At 36.8% G+C, this 22,500-nt stretch overlaps 1 protein-coding gene across 24 annotated transcripts in view; it reads right to left on the reverse strand.

Annotated features, from left to right (window-relative positions):
- LOC135212446 (liprin-beta-1-like) overlaps positions 1-22,500 on the reverse strand; it is a 153,176-nt gene that overhangs the window by 79,941 nt on the left and 50,735 nt on the right. For 3 of the 24 annotated variants that reach the window (XM_064245843.1, XM_064245842.1, XM_064245846.1), the window contains exon 1: positions 16,578-17,769. The exons of 2 other annotated variants lie outside the window; for them this stretch is intronic. In XM_064245843.1, coding sequence (XP_064101913.1) covers positions 16,578-17,163 — 586 coding nt within the window. In that variant the 5' untranslated portion in view covers positions 17,164-17,769. Of the gene's footprint in view, positions 1-16,577; positions 17,795-22,283 lie in introns of those variants that run through there. 19 more of the 24 variants (XM_064245830.1, XM_064245821.1, XM_064245823.1 and 16 more) reach the window with 15 other exon arrangements.

Genomic DNA, 22,500 nt, shown 5'->3' on the forward strand with positions numbered 1-22,500 from the left:
GAGCTTTTCGCCTTAAGTCCGGATTACGCGGGGCTAGGTCGCGGTATCACTAAAGCTATCCACGGTTTATTTTAAGTCCAATTACCTCGGTCTGGCTTAGGGATTCAGCCATATAATCTGTCTTTATCCTAATTCCCGAGGGGCTGTTTTTGCTTTATTTAAAAAAAAAACTTAAAAAAAAAAAAAAACTTTTTTGGAGGGGTGGGAATTTAAAAAAAAAAACAAGAAAAAAAAAAAAAAACACATTTTCGGGGGGGAGTGGATTTTTTTTTATTTTTGGGGGGTTAGGTTTTTACCTAAAAAAAAAAATACGAAAATAACTTTTTTAGGGGGGCGGGAATTTTTTTTAGGGGGGGTAAGGTTTACTTTGAAAAAATGAGAAAAAAAACAAATTTTTTTTTTTTGGGGGGGCGGGCGGGAATTTAAAAGGAAAAAAAAATAAATTTGGGGGGGGGGACCAGAATTTTTTTGGGGGGAGGTTAGGTTTACTTTAAAAAAAGTGAGAAAAAATATTTTTGGGGGGTGGGGGGGAATTAAAAAACATTTTTTGAGTGGGCGGATTTTTTTTTGGAAATTTTTTTTTTGAGGGGGTGGGGGTTAGGGTTACTTCAACTCAATTTATTAACATAAAAAAAAAACTGGGAGCTCTCCTGGGGTGAGGCGACACTTGCCAAATAACGATCTGCAATATGCAGGAAGCAACGAAGACGATATTGATCACTGGCGCCTGTCATGACGTCATCAAGATAATCATCTAAATATATTTTCTTAAATTATATCCACAATTTTGACGAACTTCCACACTGGAATAAATACTGTCCTATTAAAAAGCCATTCTTCGATCGCGAGACAACTGAAACGATTATTGAAAAAGCACAAAAAAATTTGAAAGAAATTTATAAATAAAAACAAATATATGCGAAGTAACCTTTCCATTAATTGCTTAACCTGGATGTCAAACCCTACGCTAATTGACGATGATTCACCTGCGACCTCACCTTGCGTGACACCTGTCAAAATCATTTCTCAATAGAGAGAGAGAGAGAGAGAGAGAGAGAGAGAGAGAGAGAGAGAGACAGAGAGAGAGAGACTACACATCATCCAACCCCTTTTCAGTTAACTCTCTGAAGGCAGCAATAAACTCGGTCGAAATATGGGAATAGGGGGTGTCGGAGAGAGAGAGAGAGAGAGAGAGAGAGAGAGAGAGAGAGAGAGAGAGAGCTATATTTAGAGCCGCCGCTCTCTCTCTCTAATTTCTATCTCTCTAAAAATCCTCCTCTCTCTCTCTCTTCACCACTTGTAGATAGGAAGTAAGTTCGGGGTTTAAAGATTTACCCTCTCTCTCTCTCTCTCTCTCTCTCTCTCTCTCTCTCTCTCTCTCTCTCTCTTTTTCCGCACTTCCGGTCTACGGAAACAGGCGTTCAGCCGGAAGTATTTTTGGAAAGACTTTAAACCCACCGGAATCTCGAATCTGAAACGCTGGGCTCTTCGGGCTTAAGGCGAAAATGTAGGAACTCGAGGAAGGAAAGCTTCTCCCTATATAGATATATATATATTTCTCTATATGGTCAGTTTTTTAACTGATTTTAAGGTCTGATCTTTAGCGTTTTTCTAAGTTCAGTATCTGAGCTTTTTTTCTACGGTTGGTTTTTTTTTTCTAAGTTCAGTTTTTGAACTTTTTTCTAAGGTCAGTTTTTTTCTTTTCTATGTTCAGTTTTTTTAGCTGTTTTCTAAGTCCAGTATCTGAGGTACGGTCAATTTTTTTTTTTTTTTCTAAGTTCAGTTTTGAACTTTTTTCTATGGTCAGTTTTTTTTTCTTTCCCTACGTTCTTTTTTTTTAAGTTCAGTTTTTAACTTATTTCTATGGTCATTTTTTTTTTCTTTTCCTACGTTCAGTTTTTTAGCTTTTTTCTAAGTTCAGTATCTGAGCTTTTTTTCACGGTCATTTTTTTTCTAAGTTCAGTTTTATTTTAGTTTTTTTCTAAGTTCAGTTATGAGCTTTTTACTATGGCCGTTTTTTTTTTAAATGAGGTTTTCTAGCTTTTTCCACGTTCAGTTTTTTACTTTTTTTCTACTGTTTTTTTTCCTCTATTCAGTTCTTGGGCTTATTCTACAGTCAGTTGTTGAACTTTTTCTAGTCAGTTTTGGAACTTTTTCTACTCAGTTCTTAAACTTTTTCTACGACTAGGGTTTTGAACTTTGTCTAGTCAGTTTTTGAACTTATGCTAATCAGATCTTTCACTTTTTATACGGCCAAGGATTTGAACCTTGTCTAATCAGTTTTTGAACTTATTCTACGGTTAGATTTTGAGAAAAAAAAATGATAAAACATAACGTTCAACCTTCCTCCGACCTAATGTCCTAAGTGTGATGAAACTTCACCTTAGAATCCCAACCTAACTTAACCAAAACAAACCAAAGCAAACAAACCTCTCGCAAACAATTCCAAACCGAACGGTTACAGTTAGCGAGCCCCTAAGGTGATTACGATGATGCGAAAGGTGATTACGATGATTAACGAGGTCTTAATTCACCGAGCGAAATTAGGGATATAATTAAGATTCAATTACCATGCGCCGCAAACAATGCCTATTTATCACCGTCAAAAAAAAAGAAGAAGAAAAAAAAAAAAGTATTATTCTTCGTAAATTGGGCTGGCGCGTCTGAGAGTGAAGTATATAAAATAAACGGCTAGCGAGAATAGTATATATATAAAGCTTGCACTTGGAACTTTCTAATCCTCCTCAAGGGGATAGGATTGAGAAGCTAGTTACTTTCTTTTTTTTCCATTCCCAAGAGAAAGTATTATCATTCATTCCTCAAAAAAATTATCATTATTATTATTATTTATTATTATTATTATTATGAAGGTAATCCTTTTTTTCCATTCCCAAGAGAAAGTATTATCATTCATTCCTCAGAAAATTATTATTATTATTATTATTATTATTATTATTATTATTATTATTATCATTAAGGCAATCCTCAATTCTATAGGTGTCTTGTGTGCCAGCTTCGGGGACTTGTTGCTGTAATAAATGAAGCTATTATTATTATTATTATTATTATTATTATTATTATTATTATTATTACTATTATTTATTATTACTCAACAGATGAACCCCAATCCACACGGAACAAGCCCACCAAAAGGAGCCAAAGACTCGAAATTCGAAACTTCCAAAGAATACGGTGCTCATTTGAACGAAGTATCAGAGGGTAATGGGAAACAGAGAGAGAGAGAGAGGAGGAGAGAGAGAGAGAGAGAGAGAGAGAGAGAGAGAGAGAGAGAGAGAGATCAATTAAAAGGATACAAGTACGACAAACGAATAAAATAACAGACGGACAAAATAAAAATAAAAAATACATAAGCAAATGGTTCAAGTAAAAGGTGAATATATATCCTCTGCAACCTGTATTGAGAAGGGCCAGGTCTTCGGGACCTTCGTCATCATCAGCAGGAAGAAATTGTAATTGTTAGTATCCTACCTCCATCCTACTCCTATTTCAGCTTCCCCCCGTTCCCCCCTTATGCCTGTGTAATAAAACCGTCTAGACGGTGGGGGAAGGGGGGGGGGGAGGGGGGGGGGGGGGGGGGTTAACTTGAAGGTGTGTTGTGGGTGGGTGGGTAAGGAGGGGGGGGGGGGGCTGAGTCCCCGAAATTCAGGCATGGAGCCGGGGAGAATCTTTTGCGCTGTGGAAAGCCTAAAAATCGTTAGGAGGAGAGAGAGAGAGAGAGAGAGAGAGAGAGAGAAATAGAGAGAGAGAGAGAGAGAGAGAAATAATGTTGGTGGGTGTTGATGGGTAGGAGAAATCAAAGAGCGTTGTAATAATCTGTTAGAATCATGAGAGATGAAGGATAATAAGAGAGAGAGAGAGAGAGAGTGAGATGATGAGAGAGAGAGTTTGGCCGGGAGTGAGAGAGAGAGGGAGAGAGCAAACAAAAGACAGCAGCATTTCCGTCGGCATGGGACACACTGCACCTGGCTACACAAAAACAGTGCTATTACGAGTTCTTGAAGATGGCCCGACAATTCTTTGGGACGTGTCATAATAGCCTAAAAAAAAAAGGAAGAGTTGATAATGATAGAAAAAATAATAGAAAAATATAGTAAAAATCAGAAGAAATGACAGTAGCAATAATAAAAAAAAAAATGTAAAAATTAATAGAAAAAAATATATATAGTAAAAATTGGTAAAACAATTACCCAAAAAAAAATAGCGACAGAGCAAAAAATGATAGTAAGTAATTCGAATAGAAAAAATGATAGTAAAAATTAATACAAAACGAGAAGAAAAAATAATAGAATAAATCATAGTAAATAATAGTAGGAAAATAAATAAACAAACTCGCAAACTGGTTTTTACCTCCGGAAGACGAGAGAGAGAGAGAGAGAGAGAGAGAGAGAGAGACTTCGGGCTTTCCATATTACTTTTTCCAATAAAGGAGACGAAGTAGAACAATGACCATAATCTTCATCTCTGTGAATTATTCCTCTCTTTCATGAACACTGGCGTCTCTCTCTCTCTCTTCTCCTAACTCACACACACACAACTTTAAAACCTCTTTTATGAAATGAATATTACATCCACGAAAGAATAAAAATAACAGCCATAATTATTAACAGCCTTTAGAAAATGAGGAATTTTTGACAAGACGACTAATAAATCAATACCTGCCACTCAAAAACTAATAATATCGAGAATGCAGAAATCAAGAAAAAAAAAACTAATCATAAATTATCACGCCTCCAAAACTGTTTAATTAATAAATTAAATAGCGTTCTCCAAACTAATTAAAAAGTAGGTCTGGAATGAATTGGTACACACCATGTTCAGTAAGTCTCTTTCTATATAAATTTATTTCTGATACGAGTTGTGTATGTATGTATGTATGTATGTATGTATGTATGTATGTATGTATGTATGTATGTATGTATAATATATATACACATATATGTATACGTGTTTATTTGTTTACAAATAAACAAGTGGTCCCAGCCCGACCCCTCGTATTCTCTAGAACTCTATGAGCAAGGGACCTCTAGATAAGCTAACTCATTATTTTGTAATATTATGTGGAAGGGATTCTTTATATTCGATTATCTATACAGTATATATATCTATTAGATATATATAGAATATATATAAGATATGAATCTTATTATATATATATATATATATATATATATATATATATATATATATATATATATATATATATTATATATATGGACAATGATACAACAAAATGACAATATAAAGATAGATATAACAATGGCAAGAGGTTGAACCACGGAAGACAAAAAAAATATTTGAATTTCCAAAGATCGTAAATTAGTTCTGAGTTGGTCACCCAGCCAAGAAAAAGGTAGGTAGGTAGGTAGGTAGGTAGGTAGGTAGGTAGGTAGGTAGGTAGGTAGGAGGAGGAGGGGAGGAGGAGGAGGAAAGGAGGAGGGAGGAGGAGGAGGAGGAGGAGGAGGAGGAGGAATCTTAACAAGCATAATATGCTACCAGGAAGATAACACACTGCCTTGAGTACTTCAATAGAGAGAGAGAGAGAGAGAGAGAGAGAGGAGAGAGAGAGAGAGAAGAGGGAGAGAGAGAGAATTTCCCTTTTTCAATCCTTTCCTCTCTCAGAGGTCTAAATAAAAGAAACTCAAAAAGCTGTTCGTAAGGGGTGGGGGGGGAAGGTGGGGAGAGAGGATTAACCGGCATAATCCTATTCGATTTCCCGGCAATTGGATCACCAATGAGCGCGTGGCCTTCTGTGGAGAGAGAGAGAGAGAGAGAGAGAGAGAGAGAGAGAGAGAGAGAGAGAGAGAGATGGCGTATGGATAGACGTACATATAAAAACATCCGTATGTGGACGTAGACAGCACCATCCGTATATCGTATGTACACGACCCGTATATAAAACGGTGTACAGTATCCGTATATGGACGTACACAGCCTCTGTATATGGACGTATACCGTCTCCGTACACGGGACTTACTAAGTGACAAATATATATCTTTCCTATAACATAACACAAACTTCACAAGTAAATAAACCTCATTTTTCTCCCAGATCATTTTTTGCAAAAGTCAAGTTACACGTAGCTACAGTAGGGTGACCTCCAAGGATTTTTTAAAACCGGGTATGTATCCCATCTCCCCTTGTTGGGGGATGACCATAAAAAATACACAAAAAGAGACTATAAATATCATAAAGATTATGACCCCAAGAAATATCTGTCCTGCATAACGACACCCGAAAATACCTTGGGGGCCCACTATCCAAGACAGATCCGGAAAAATGAGTCAACTACAAAGAGAAATTCTATAAAACTCTACGGACATTACAACCGGGATTCAAATACCAAGCACGCTGGAATACACGAACTGGAAATCATTGACGGTCATCATAATGTACAAGAAATTCGAAAACAGTAAATTGCAGTGGCCATTTACAACCACTAAACGGCCATATCTCCTTTCACAATCCGTCAATATTGTAAATATAACACCCACCCCCTTATTTCCCTAGCAAAACCTTTGGTAATGGCCTGAGGGAAAAAAAAAAAAAAAAAAAAAAAAAAAAAAAAAAAAAAAAAAAAACAACTCTCTCTCTCTCTCTCTCTCTAGCAAATGGCCCCCCCCGTCTTGAAAAACCTCGAAAATACTTTGGAGCAGTTCAGCCCAAAAGTCTACTTTCTCTCAAGGGTTTCTTAAGGCTTCTCCAAGTCCAGTTAGTTTAAAAGTGAGGACATGTTAGAGAATCTGTTTGAATGCGGCATTACGATGGTCAAGTTTAGTCGTGAGAATGAAATTTATTCTGGCAACTCCAAACGAATCTTTTAGGGCTTATCTAAGTATTTATAGTCATTTCGAAGTTGTTTCAACGTAATGAGATTAGTAAACGATTGTTTTAGGTATTAATGAGAGTTAACGGTGTGATAATACTTGGCCCACTAAATGCGTTTTCGTCCACGTTCCCAGAAACGTAAAATAAATAAATAAATAAATAAATAAATAAATAAATAAATAAATAAATGATCGTCAAGAGCTTACAATATCCGTCATTTGCTTTGGATGGAATAATTAAGAGAATAAAAAAGAAATCCACTTATTCACAGAAAAAAACTTTCACTTCATAGAAAAATACTTCATTCATAAAAAAATTCATTCACAGAAAAAACTTCTCATAGAAAAAAACTTCATTCATAGAAAACACTTTATTCACAGAAAAAACTTCATTCCCAGATAAAAAAAACTTCACTCATTGAAAAAAAAAAAAAAAACTAATAGAAAAAAATCTTAACTCATAAATACTCAAAACTTTTACTCCATAGAAGAAAATAAAGTCCTTGTACTCATAAAGAAAATAAATAAATAAATAAATAAAAAAAGCAAATAAAAAAAAAACACATCCCTTTTACCTTTATCAGTCAGACTCCGAGACCTCTTCTCTGGCACTGCTAACTCTATCAAGCACCGAGCTTAATCCTTTCAAACGGACAGGCTAAAAACTTCCAAATCCGCATTAAGGAGTAGAGGAGGCGAGGAGGAGGGAGGAGGAGGAGGAGGAGGAGACTGCATTCAACTGATGAAGGCGCGGATGTTTTAACGTGGTCGTCCTCTGGGAGTTGAGAGAAACTGAGGGCAAGAAAGGCATCCTGGAGTCCCATAAGGGGAGGAACTGCCAACGGAAAAATTGCGTAAGAGGACAATAATAAGCTGAGAGAGAGAGAGAGAGAGAGAGAGAGAGAGAGAGAGAGAGAGAGAGAGAGAGTATTTGACCATATAATTTTTTTATATACATTCATTACTAAGAGAGAGAAAGACCTTAAAATGAATCAAGAAATCTATTCAACTACAACAAAAATAAACCAATAATCAGAAAAATACAAAAATATTATTGAGAGAGAGAGAGAAGAGAGAGAGAGGAGAGAGAGAGAGAGAAGAGAGAGAGAGAGAGAGAGTATAGACCATATATATCATTCATTACTAAGAGAGAGAAAGACCTTAAAATGAATCAAGAAATCTATTCAACTACAACAAAATTAAACCAATAATCAGAAAAATACAAATATATTATTGAGAGAGAGAGAGAGAGAGAGAGAGAGAGAGAGAGAGAGAGAGAGAGAGAGAGAGAGAAATCAGACGAACCCCATAATAGGACAATGATCCACCTGTGAATTAGGACAATCAGCCCACCAGGCAATAATTATGTCTCACGGACATGAGGAATTCGAGACACGACTGCCCAGCTAAGGGGCAATACTTGATGAACCTCTCTCTCTCTCTCTCTCTCTCTCTCTCTTCCTCTCTCCAAGTATAAGTTTCTTTTTTGCCTTTGTTGGTTCTCCCCTACCTGATAATTTATTTCTTTATTTAGCCAATTCCTTATTGTATCCTAATTATTTCGAAACTATTATTATTAATAATTCCCTGTTACCCTGATTCTCTTCGCTCAAATGAGAAAAAGAAAACGTTTCCCTCTCTTTTCTCAGAGAGAGAGAGAGAGAGAGAGAGAGAGAGAGAGAGAGAGAGAGAGAGAGAGAGAGAGAGAGACGAAGTCAGTCTCTTATCTCTCATTAGACACAAGGCATCCATTAAACGGAGGCTTTTCTTGTCTCCATGGTAATAATGACGGACTCCCTCCCTCTCCCCCCCTCTTCCTCCTCGTACCTCTCCCACTCCTCTGTACGTCACCCCCAAGGGCATCCATCCACTTACACCTACCCACCCGTCTCTACTCTCTCTCTCCCCCTACCCCCCAAAAGAGTGCCTGACTGAAATGCAATCTTCTCCAGGCTAAAGATGTTGAATAGGAGAAAATCAAGATGGAGATGAAATGATAATTGTTGCTTTCAGAAGCTTCTAAGAGAAAGATTTTAAAAAAAGTTAACATTTACGTATCAATTACATCTCATAAGTCTACTTTCCTAAAGGTCTATCTATCAGATGAGGGCATTATAGTTTTTAATTCTTTCCACTATAGCTCTATCTATCAGATGAGGTCATTCTATCATATAAATCTATTTTCCTAAAGCTTTATCTATCAAATTATGACATTCTATCTTATAAATCTATTTGCCTAAAGATTTACCTTCCAGATGAGGACATTATATCATACGAATCTACCTAGAACTCTATCGATCAGTGGGCGTCGGTGAATCTTACATTCTCCATAAGATGTCGAGTTAATTAGCATTTTTTAAAAACTTAAATCTCATCAGCTCAGCCCTTAAAATCACGCGAAACAAAATGCCTATATGAAATTCCCAAATGCGCGTCTTCCCTATGCGTTCACTTTCAAGAATCTCCACTATCCCCCAGCCTCGAGGCTCGAGCTTCACTCTACTAGGGCAACTCTAGCAGGTCTTCCGAGTCTTCTGGTGCCCAGAGAAGGGGGATCAGTTCAGACTAGCTTAGCTGAAGACTGTACAGGTCTGGTGACTGTTGAAGAACCTTATTATTTTATTACTTTTTTAATAATCACTGGACGAAGATGATCGTGCTTTCAAGACAGTGCAATTCCGATGTCATTTTATCGTTTAATTGAAGATATTGTAAAGTTTTTAAGAAGTGTAATTCATACATAAATTTTATGATTTTATTCAAGATATTATGATAAGAATATCCTTCAACATTTTTGCATTTAAAAACATTTATAACATGTAGAACCAACAACAACACAGCTAAGGACAAACACTCACATACACACTGCTTCAAGAAACAAACAGATCCCCCCCCCCACCCCAAAAACCCCCACCCCAATAAAAGAATCAAACACAAACATCAGAGGAAACAAACAACATGAAATATTTCGAGTAAAATGAAACATGACGTCAGTTAAAAAAAAAAAAAAGTAATCATGACGTCAAGAAGAAATTATGATGACGTCGGAAAAAAACTACAAATGAATTCTGAAAAAAACAATAAACTCATAAATATTTATATAAATATAAAAAAAAAAATTTAAAATAAACAAATCCTCCGGAGAGGCAAAACCAACAATGTCAAAATTTCCCAGCAGCTGAGAGGAGACAAATTGCTGACAATATTCGACACGCGGATCAGTCCTTGTTATACGACGTTTATTCCACGCCGTCTGATTAATGGTGGAATGGGGTGGGGGGTGGGGGGTATGGGGTGGGGGTGAGGGTGGGGTGGGGGCGGGAGGGGAGAGCAAGTCCAGCGGACGCCCACAGTAAATGAATAAATAAATAAATATATATGTATATATATATCTAAGGTTATCAGTGTGGTGTAATTTTTTCATTTATTTATTCATGAAAAATGTATTTATTTATAAAATTATTTTTCTTATAATTTCTAAAAAAAATTTTCGATATAGAAACACACAGACATATATATGTAGTATATATATATGTGTGTGTTTTTCTAAATAAAAAAATTAAATTATACATTAATAATTTCAAAATATATATTTTCATACATAAATAAATAAAAAAATGAACACCAGACAGCTAACCTAAAATGTATACGAATGTGTTAAAATTAAAATTGAAGTACACGTCCAATCATAAATACATACATACATATATACACACATACACCCACAGGCATACATAAATGCAAATGAATAAGATATGCACGACTGAGGACGCTGTAAAAAGAAGCGACCGCTGTTTTAAAACAACATAAAAATCTCTCTCTCTCTCTCTCTCTCTCTCTCTCTCTCTCTCTCTCTCTCTCCAGCTGAACAGCAACAATGAAAAACTGAAAGAATAAAAAGTCTCTAGAAAGAGATCATACATAAAAAAAAATAATAATAATAAAATAAAAAAGGTGACATGTTTCCGTTCTGTCCAAGGAGTAGTTGAACGCGACCGCCCCCTTCCAGGAGAACCAAGTGTATACACGGATCACAAGGAATACACGAAACAACAAGTGTACACAGAGCTCCAGATGTACACGGAACACAAGATGAATACGGAGCATATAGTGTACACGGAACACAAGATTTACAAGGAACACTAGGTGTGCACAGAGCACAAAGTGTACATGGAACAACAATGTGTGCACGGAGCACAAGATGTACACGGAACGCCAAGATGTACACAGAGCACAAGGTGTGTACAGGACAACAATATGTGCACGAAACACCAAATGTACACGGAACACAAGATGTACACGAAGCACAAAGTGTACGTAGAACACAAGATGTACAAGGAACACAATGTGTGCACGGAGCACAAGGTGTGTACAGAACACAAGGTGTATACGGAACAACAATGTTTACACGGAACACAGGATGTGCACGGAACGCAAGGTGTACACGGAGGAAAAGATAAACACAGAACACAAGGCGTACAATGAACACTGAGATGTACCTTGAGAACAAAATGTACACGGAACACAAAAAACACAAGGTGTACACGGAACACGAGTAGGGAGAGGGTCTCCTGATACTACAACCATAATAGCGACGGCAGACAGCACAAACGACATTTTAATGGTAGAGAGAGAGAGAGAGAGAGAGAGAGAGAGAGAGAGAGAGAGAGAGAGAGAGAGAGTCCCAAAGATGAAAAAGGTAATCCTGTATATTTACTGTTTTAAATAACTTCCCATTACCTGTATGTATCCTCTATGTATACTCGTAATAAATGGCATGTATACTATGTATATGTATATTCTCAATTTATAAGGTATATTCTCATAAATAACATGTATATTCTATGTAACTCTCAAGACATAACAGGAATACTGTATGTATACTCCCCATAAACAGCATGCATACTCTCAATAAAGAAAATTTATATTCTACGAATACTCTAAATAAATAACCTTTATCCTCTACATTTGTATATTCTCAATGAATAAGATATATACTTTCAACAAAAACATGTATATTCTATGTATACTCTCAATAAATAACACAAATTCTATGTATATTCTCAATATGATATATACTCTCAATAAAAAAACATGTATACTCTGAATAAGACGTATACTATCAAATAACAAAGCATGTATACTCCATGCATACACTCAACACAACAAAGCCTACAAACACCTGAACAAATACACTTCTGGGAGGGAATATTTCTCAATAAATAACACTTATATTCTATGTATATCCTCAATAAGATATATACTTTCAATTAAAAAATCATGTATACACTGAATAAGATGTTTACTCTAAATAAAAAAACATGTCATCTTTGAACAAGACGTATACATACAATCAATAAAAAAGTATGTTTATACTCCATGTATACTCGACACAAAACAAAGCCTACAAACACCTGAACAAACACATTTCTGGGAGGGAATATTACGGCTTTGCTGGCTTAGCCTTCAAAAAGCTCACGAAAGGAGGAGATACAGGCGCGTTTATTCCAGCCCATAAAACAAGAGAGTTTCCTCGTCGAGGTCTTCCTGGATAGGTAGGCTCCCCCCCCCAAGCAGCAAGGCGTGTTTGGGATTGGGGAGCCTATACGCGTATTTGCAAATAGTTCTCGAACGTGTTTATTTGCTCTTTTCGGCATTACGAGAGACCTTAACTATTTTTCTCTACTGTGTGCATTGATAATGAGAGGAATTTTTTCAATGAAGGAATTCAGGATGCAAGTTTTTTTTTAATACAAATTTCGCAATGGTGAAAGTTTTTTTTTTTAAAGTTTTTTTCCCAATATAGAATTCTTTCCCATAAATTAAGATAATGAAAGTTTTTCCTTTTTGCCCCCAACGAAATCCCCCAAAATTGTAAAAACAAGATAATGAAAGTCTTTTTTCAATTTACGAAATTCATGATAATGAAAGACTTTCCCACAAAAAATTCATGATAATGAAAGCTTGTCCTTTTTACTTTTTTTTTTTTTCACAAAAAAATTCATGATAATGAAAGCCTTTTCCCAGGAAAAAAAAAAGATTGTTTTCTCTCGCCCACCAAAAGATAAATAGTGAAGAGTAATGCTTTCCCTTGCCCCACAAAGAAAAAAAAAAAAAAGAATGCCTTCCCTCGCCCACCTAAAGATAAATATTAAAGACTAACGCTTTCTTTTGCCCACCAAAAAAAAAAAATGCTTTCTCTCGCCCAACAAAAGAAAGATTGAAGACTAATGCTTTCTATTACCCACAAAAAAAAGCTTTCTCTCATACACCAGAAAACAATGCTTTCTCTCGCCCACCAAAAGATAATTACTGAAGACTACTGCTTTCTCGTACGCACAAAAATAAATAAATAAATAAATAAACAAAAATATCGAGGTCTAACCTAAGTACCTACTGATAATAGGCATCTAATTAAGAGGCGAAATCTGATTACATATTCAAAAAGAAGCCGGGAAAATATCGCGGGGTTTCTTTCTTTCCTTCCTTCCTTCGAGATTAAAACTCCGCCAGCGTTCTTTCGATAAACCGAGGTTTATATATATATATATACCTCTTGAAATCGCGGCTCGCTCTACCTGCCCCTAATTAGCCGCGCAGCTCAGGTGAGAGCAGGTAAGTTAAACGCCCGTGTTTTCCGCTTCATAAATTCTGACGGGATTCCTGAATGAATGTATTCATACATACAACACTTTTTTTTTTAAGTGGGAAGAGGAGTCTGCTGTGAAGACGCTCCTATGAATACAAATCGAGAGAGAGAGAGAGTGAGTTTCCTTTCTTGATAATGTATATTTTTTTAAAAGGGGTATTATCAAATTTTATGGTGAAACAAATAAGGGAGAGAGAGAGAGAGAGAGAGAGAGAGAGAGAGAGAGAGAGAGAGAGAGAGAGAGAGAGAGAGAGAGAGAGAGTTTCTTGATAATGAATATTTTTTTAAGAGGGGTATTATCAAATTCATGGTGAAACAAGTCCTTACAGACCTTACATCTTGTTCGGGTTGCCCCAGGTCCCTCAGTGTGAGGCACCTCTAATGTCTACCAGAGAGTTGCTAGTGCATCTTCCGGTATATTTTGCATCTTCCAATCTTTGATGGTCTGGTATGCAGCTTAGATATTTGTTGAGCTTATTCTTAAACACATCTACGCTCACTCCTGATATATTCCTCAGACGAGCTGGCAACGCATTGAATAGACGCTGCATTGTCGATGCTGGTGCGTAGTGGATGAATGTCCTGTGTGCTTTCCTTATTTTTCCTGGTATAGGTTTTGGGCACTATTAATCTACCTCTGCTTGCTCTTTCTGATATTTTTAGCTCCATGATGTTTTCGGCAATTCCTTCTATCTGTTTCCATGCCTGAATTATCATGTAGCGTTCTCTTCTCCTTTCTAGACTATATAATTTTAGAAGTTGTAGTCTTTCCCACTAGTCATGATCCTTAACTTCTATTCTAGCTCTATTCTGATATTGTATATTTTTTTGTTAAAAAGAGCGGCATCATCAAATTTATGGTGAATATCCTATACGAGAAAATATATTTAGTCTATGGCATTTGGATAATATCGCTTATTTACAAAAACTAGATCTATCTAGAGGTGTAATCATTCTCTCTCTCTCTCTCTCTCTCTCTCTCTCTCTCTCTCTCTCTCTCGTGAACATAAACAGGACAAATGGTTGCTCCAATATGTCAGGAAACCTTTAGTTTCCAAGTGTTCCAAATTTCTAATGAATAAAACACCCCATATTTATTTGATTTGTCCACAACAGCCAATAAGAGTTAGAATACCACTAACTGCGTTAACAAATTCACAAATAAAGCAATGGAAGACAATCTAGAGACAAGAGACACAACAGGAAAGGGTCGCAACCTTCGAAGCGAGGAACAGGAAGAGAGAGAGAGAGAGAGAGAGAGAGAGAGAGAGAGAGAGAGAGAGAGAGAGAGAGAGAGAGGAAGGGTTGGAGAAAGAAACAAAACCTCTCCACTTTACATAAAAAGTTTTAGCTTGGAGAGAGAGAGAGAGAGAGAGAGAGAGAGAGAGAGAGAGAGAGAGAGAGACTCTCTCTATCTCTTTCTCTCTCTGCACTGGCCAGAGTCACAGTAAAGATAGTTCTTGACCACCTCTCTCTGCATCTCCACTGGCCAGAGTCGTAAGAGTCACAATAAAGATAGTTCCTGGCCACCTCTCTCTCTCTCTCTCTCTCTCTCTCTCTCTCTCTCTCTCTCTCCGAGCCACCGAGTAATCCCTAACCGGGATTCCTCGAGTTTTAACACCTTCGCTTTATTTTTATTCTTATTTGTTTTCATTCTTTTTTTGTTTTATTTGTTTCAAACGCCTTTTATATTTATTTTAATTATTACCATCTATCTCAAGAGGGTTGCATACTCCCTAAAAGTCCTAATATTTTCTACTTTATTTTGTAAGTAATCTACTTAGAATTCATTTTGCAAGTAAACTACTTGGCATCCTTATGTGAAAACAAGGTAACATTATCGGGACATTTATAAGTTGATACCTATTTCCTACTTTATTTTGTAAGTGATCTACTTAGAATTCATTTTACAAGTAAACTATCTGGCATCCTTATGTAAAAAGAAAGTAACACTATCTGTACATTTATAAGTTGATAACTATTTTCTAATTTATTTAGTAAGTGATCTACTTAGAATTCATTTTGCAAGAAAACTATCTGGCATCCTCACGTGAAAACAAAGTAACATTATCTGGACATTTATAAGTGGTCACCTCTGTCCACTTTTACTTTTCGCTTACCACTTGAAAGCTTTGGGAGACATCACACAAGATCCTGTTAGAATCTGAAAGGGGGGGGGGGGTGATCATAAAATTCCTACACTCCTAAAAAATATATATAAATCTGAAATCATATAACTACATTCCTAATAAAAACCAATAAATAAATTAGTTATGAAGTGTTTCTTTATGGCACCTGAACAAAATTGTTTATGGCACCTGAACAAAATTGTTTATGGGACCTGAACAAAATATGTTTATGGCACATGAACCAAACTATTTCTGGCACACGAACAACACTGTTTATGGCACCTGAACAAAATCTCCCGTCATACCTTAAAAAGTTACCATAATATCAAAATGCCACAATAAAAGGAACAATGAGAGATGTAATTCGATCAAATATGTAGACATATTTGAACGTTCAGTAAAAATCACACAAAAGCAAAGAGGGCCTTTCCACAATAATTAATAAACAGAAGAGGTCGGGAGGTCACGAGATGGGAAGGACCACCATTATCACACTCAGGAAGGAGAGAGAGAGAGAGAGAGAGAGAGAGAGAGAGAGAGAGAGAGAGAGAGAGAGAGAGAAAGGGGGGGGGGGGGGTTTCTTGGAGGTGTATTCAAAGTTAGAGTAACCAGGGAAAATATAATTAAGGAAAGCAGTCAAACACGAGAGAGAGAGAGAGAGAGAGAGAGAGTGAGAGAGGGAGGGGGGGGGGGTGCATAACATCAAGCAAACCGACGGACTGCAGGATCTCTCTAGGACATAACAAGGGAGTTCCTCATTTCCTTATAAAGGATTGGGGCATTATCACCACCATCACATCAGGACGTCGAAGATGCTTTAAAAGGTGTGGATGCAGGTATTGAGGGGAAGGGGGGCGGGGGGTGGGTGGGGGTCCTTGGTATTTAAGGATGGTTGGGGGAGGGGGTGGGGGGGAGGGGGAGGGGGGGGGGTTTCGTCACACCTCTGCATCTCACCTGGCTCGATAGGGACGATCGTCGACAGTCCCAAGCCGGACAGGTAGGCGGGGTACATCCCGTAGTCGCTCAGGCTGTGGTACATCCTGCGGAGGGCACCGCTCTCCGTGTGGTACATGCGCCGCTGGACGGCGCTATCGTCGCTGTGGTACAGCCTGGAGGTCGTGGTGGTCGTGCCGTTCTCCACCGGGGGGTAGAGCTGCACGGTGCCCGTATTCAACTCGGCCCCCCGTCCCGCTGGCCCCCCGCCGCCGTACAGGCTGGTCTCGGCCACACCCCCCGAGTACATCTTCGGGGTCGTCGTCGCCGTGACGACCATGGCGTCGCCGCTGTCGTCGTACAGGTCGTTGTCCTCGTCCTCGTCCTCCAGGCCGCAGCCGTTTTCGGCGATCTCCGCTCCGGTGGGCTCTTGTGGGGCAGCAGCAGCGTCGGCCATCATCTTACCTTCTCGGGCACCCGTTTCCGATTCTTCTCCTTCGTTAGGTAGCTCCTCCTCCTCCTCCTCCTCTGGCTCTCGCCCGGGAATGGGCGGCGCTGAAAGCGACAGACCAGAGGAATAGACATAGGTTCCCATTCTCATGAACATGGGTATGTTGTGGTGGTGGGGCGAGAGAGAAACTTACATAGACCACATACTACGCATATTATACACACATCCTTCCCACGGGGATCTTCCAACCGACTCCAATAATTCCTCGAAAGCCAGACAGACCCACACCACTTTCGACGACTCCTCGCGAACAGAGGTCATGTTCGAAGGGGCCATAAGGGTCATGATCATTGGGAACAATACATCACTTTCACCAAGAGTCATTTTCCAAAGGGTTGTTAAGGATATTGATGATTCAACTGATACAATGAAAATGATGAGATCACTATACATCACTTTCACCAAGAGTCATTTTCCAAATGATCGTTAAGGGTAGTCATGATGATTCAACTGCTACAATGAAAATGATGAGACCACTATACATCACTTTCATCCAGAGTCATTTTCCAAGGGTCGATTAGGATAATGATGATGGAGATGAAGGTGAGGTGGTCACTATTAATGGTAATTTCACTCTCAGGAATCCTTCACTGGGCAGTTAATCCACGGTGGCTTACAAACTAATGTATACCGTTTATACAAACTTGGGACAAATTAATTCAAAGCAAAATAATATTAGTACATCATTAACGTTCTCTACGGTACGTTTAATATCTATAATTACACAGGTTTTTCTTTGAATGTCGGTTTGGATAAATAAAGACTCATACTGAACTAGAATTAATATCACATCCTACGAAGTTGGTTAATAACTAAAAGAAAGATAAATATTATTTTTAATGATAAGCGTTTTATTGACAACATTAAATATTTATTTAGGAATTTGAGACTCATAACAGATGGTAAATATTTGTCTGAGAGGGAAGGAAGGAAGGAAGGGATGTTAAAATGATAATTATGAGAAAATCAATGAGGAGCCAAAAAATAAAAAATTTAATAAATAAAATAAAATGCAATAACAGATTGGGCGTTAAGACAAAACCTAAAACGAATAGAAAATAAAAAATAAATAAACCTAAAACGAATAAAACATAAATAAATAAATAAATAAAGAAAGAAAGATCCAAAATAAAAACGAAAAAACCACAAGCAGATTGAGAATTAGACACAAAAAAAAATAAAAACTACACCTATAAATAAATAATAACTATTCAACGGAATCCATTGATACAATTCTCTCCCGCCACAAAAAAACATCTCTTAATTTCGAGCAGAGCGAAACTTTTAAAAATAAAGAACGAAAAAAAACGTGAAGGGCCAAACGCAATATGCACATAAATCAGCTGCTATACCGGAGGAGCATCGCCAAGTCTCTGGGAAAAGGCAGGATGGCCTCCATTCAACTTTCACCTCAAAAAAAAAAAAAAAAAAAAAAAAAAAAAAAAAAAAAAAAAAAAAAAAAAAAAAAAAAAAAAAAAATTGATGAATGGTGAGATATGTGCATAAGCTGGAGTTCTTATACGATGGTGTTTTGTTGTTTGTGATTTGTTTGTGGTGTATACACAAACGCACATACATTCTGATATATATATATATATATATATATATATATATATATATATATATAGAGAGAGAGAGAGAGAGAGAGAGAGAGAGAGAGAGAGAGAGAGATACCTAAAGACATTTTATCATATATAAATATATAAAAGAAACATATTAACTAATCTGCGCGCACTACATCTATCATTACTTAGTACTGCAAACCAAAAACTCTGCGCATAAATGTCTGGGCTCCATCATCCATTTTAAGGGCAAAAAACAAAACAAAAAGGAATAGTAAATAAATAAAGAAAATAAAAAAAACCCTCCTCGCCCTCCGGGGCGGAATTGAAAACGAAAATGTTTTTCGATAGCCGTAGCATCCAGTGTGTAAACAGGATACGTACACTTGAAAAGATTGTCTCATTCTGGTGTTATTACCTAATACACACATTTACACACACACACACACACACACACACATATTATATATATATATATATATATATATATATATATATATATATATATATATATGGCGATTCGATTTTAGAAATGCCATTTCTCATCTAACTAGGATAAATAATAAAAAATAATAAAAAAAAATAAAATGAAAATAAAAAGCGACAATTCACATCGCATCGAAGAGATAATCCTACGAAATATCAGGGTGAAAACATCTCTTTCGAAAGTCACGGTAACGGTAAGGTACACAATTCGTTAACTTTTTTAGCTTTCTGTCCGTCCGTACTTTTTCCGTCTTCCCTCAGATCTTAAAACCTACTGAGGCTAGAGGGCTGCAAATTGGCATGTTGATCATCCAACCTCCAATCATCGAACATGCCAAATTGCAGCCCTCTAGCCTCAGTGGTTTTTATTCCATTGAAAGTTAAAGTTAACCATGATCGTGAGTCTGGCACCGCTATTACAGGCCACCACCGGGCAGTGGCTGAAAGTTTCATGGGCCACTACTGAGGCTAGAGGGCTGCAAATTGGCGTGTTGATCATCAACCCTCCAATCATAGAAACATACCAAATTGCAGCACTCTAGCCTCGGTTGTTTTAATTCTATTGAAGGCTAAAGTCAGCATCATCATCATGAATATGAAAACAAACAAATCTCACAAGTTGGAAACCTTTCACAAGCCAATAAATAATTAAAAATTTCCAAGCGCCTTTCACTCCCAAATTGCTAATTTTGATAAATGGACCCATTAGTCAATCACAGGCACGATAATTCCCTTCCACTTCATCCCGACATCAAAACAAATATTAAGTTATGTGGCCTATTTGCATCATATCTATCTATATTTTTAATAATAATGATTTTAATCAGTTATGCAACGGGTATTTGGCAGTAGTTTAATGAATCACTCGGCAAAGTATTCCTAATGAGTTTGATGTATTCGGTATAATAATAAATATGCTAATGAGATTATACTAATCAAATACAAAAAATGTCAATATATCTAGCCTTTGAGAAGTCGGTTTGATATAAGCAAAAGATGGGACAATATTTAATTTCGAAATTCAGGGCTAATAACACTTATGAAAAACAACCCAACTTCGCAGTTGTAGAGAGAGAAGGCACTTTTAAAACTAAGCCAAATAATTACGTCAGTGAATTGCCTTTTCGTCATAGGAATGCAAATGTTAATACTATAAAAATTTTTTTTAAAAATTATGCGGTACAGTCGGCCACATAAATATCGGTCCACATTCATATCGATATTACCATGATATTCTGCTCATTCAATGCCTAGACATTATACGGCAAAAATAATATACTATAATAACAACGACCCTACGACACTATGTACAATACACAAAAAATAGCTAAATGTCTCAAATATCGAGAGAAATGTAATAAAAGAAAATAATACTCTAGTTACAACTATACACAATTTTTTGTAAATCTATAAAAAAAATACACTTTCACTGATTTTCACAATAGCTGGTTAAGACACAACGCCCCCAATAGCATCGACAATTAATATGAAGAAAAGGATGAGGAATTAGGTAGTCATTTAAATTTCGTCACTATTTCCACAGACACGTTCACCATCCTCATCATCATCATGACCACTGTCAGTTCATCATCACTGTCGGTCATCACAATCATCACAACCACTCCACGAACAATATAATGAAAAGGAAGTGTGTGTGTGTGTGTGTAGGAGGAGGAGCCATTCTGACGTCGTTACCATTTCGACAGACATCATCCTCATCATCATCATTATCAATGTCGGTCATATAATTATCACTATCTTTCCCATACATCACCACATGACACGAGGGAAAACCTAGAAAGGGGAAATGTGTATTCTCAAGGAAGTGAGTGCAATGCACGTCGATGGGAAATGAAAAATTCATCGTGTGTGCGTGACACGTCCCTGTGACGTCGAAAACACACACACACACACACACACAATAGGTCTCGTAACCCGGGGGCGCTACGCTTGAAGGCAAAAATCACAGGGTTTGACACATCAAAGGAACACAGACAGACTGTGCTGTGCGCGTGTGTGTGTGTGTGTGTGTACCTGCGTGCATGATCAGTGACCTGGTCTTGCGTCAGTGTAATGTTTCCTGAATAAAAAGGAACAGACGCGATAGAAATTATAGAGGATTATAATAATATATAATATAATATATAATATATATAATATATATTATACAAATATATATTATTATTTACATCTTTGCAAGACTAAGATACTGATTTTTTTTTTTCAGCTGTAACTCTCTCTCTCTCTCTCTCTCTCTCAAAAGCACATATATAAATATATACATATATAATAAATTTAACATATATATGTGTCTGCAAATGTACGTGTTACATACATACAATATATATATATATATATATATATATATATATATATATATATATATATATATAATATATTACACATGCCTAATCATGTTTGTAAATGCATACGTTAAGTCTGTAAATAACTGAGGTGAGCAGGTGTACAGGTGTTTACGAGGTCAGGAAAGGATCTTGAAGAACAAAAATGCTACACGCGAAGGAAACGAGACACAATAACGGACAGCTGAAATGAATGTGGATAAGATAGACAGAGACGAAAGCTTTAATTATGTAAAAAAGAGAAAAAACGAAAGCTTTAATTATGTAAAAAAAAGAGAAAAAACGAAAGCTTTAATTATGTAAAAAAAAAGATAAAAAAACGAAAGCTTTATTGATAAAAAAAAGAAAAAAAAAGAAAAAAAATGAAAAAAAAAGAAAAAGAAAACAGAAAAAACGAAAGCTTTATTTATGTAAAAAAAGAAAAAAAAGGAAAAAACAAAAGCTTTAATTATGTAAAATAAAATAAAATACAAACAATACTTCACTTACAGCATACATAGCTCCCTCCCAGACAAAACACAGATTACAGAAAATTGACAAAAACGAAATCTTTAATTATTCAAAAAAAATAAAAACAATAATTCATTTACAGCATATAGTGTTCTCTCCCAGACAGAAGACAGACATATAGACAGACAGACGGACAGACTATCACAGTCACTCGCAAAGCCTTGACATTGGGAGAAAATCGTTATCACGGGAATGCAACGAAATTTTTTAATTTTTTATTTTAAATCTTCAAAACAGAAACTGTGAAGAAATCGGAAAACAAAAAACAAACCCACAAAATTTCACAGTTATTCACTTTGCAATTTGCAACGTGGTTGCTTCTCTCGCTGGGTTTCCTTCCTCTCTGGCGATGGGCATAGATGATACCCACGGTATATCAATGCCAAGCGGAGTAGCAGCAGCAGCAGAAGGAGGAACACCACCAATAGGAGATTCGGAGGCGAGCGATGGCACCCGTGTCACTGTCACTACTCATATTCCGACGGGCATTCAAATCGAGCGGAGGCACTTTG

The sequence above is a fragment of the Macrobrachium nipponense genome, chromosome 41 (assembly GCF_015104395.2).
Source record: "Macrobrachium nipponense isolate FS-2020 chromosome 41, ASM1510439v2, whole genome shotgun sequence".
Taxonomy (NCBI): domain Eukaryota; kingdom Metazoa; phylum Arthropoda; class Malacostraca; order Decapoda; family Palaemonidae; genus Macrobrachium; species Macrobrachium nipponense.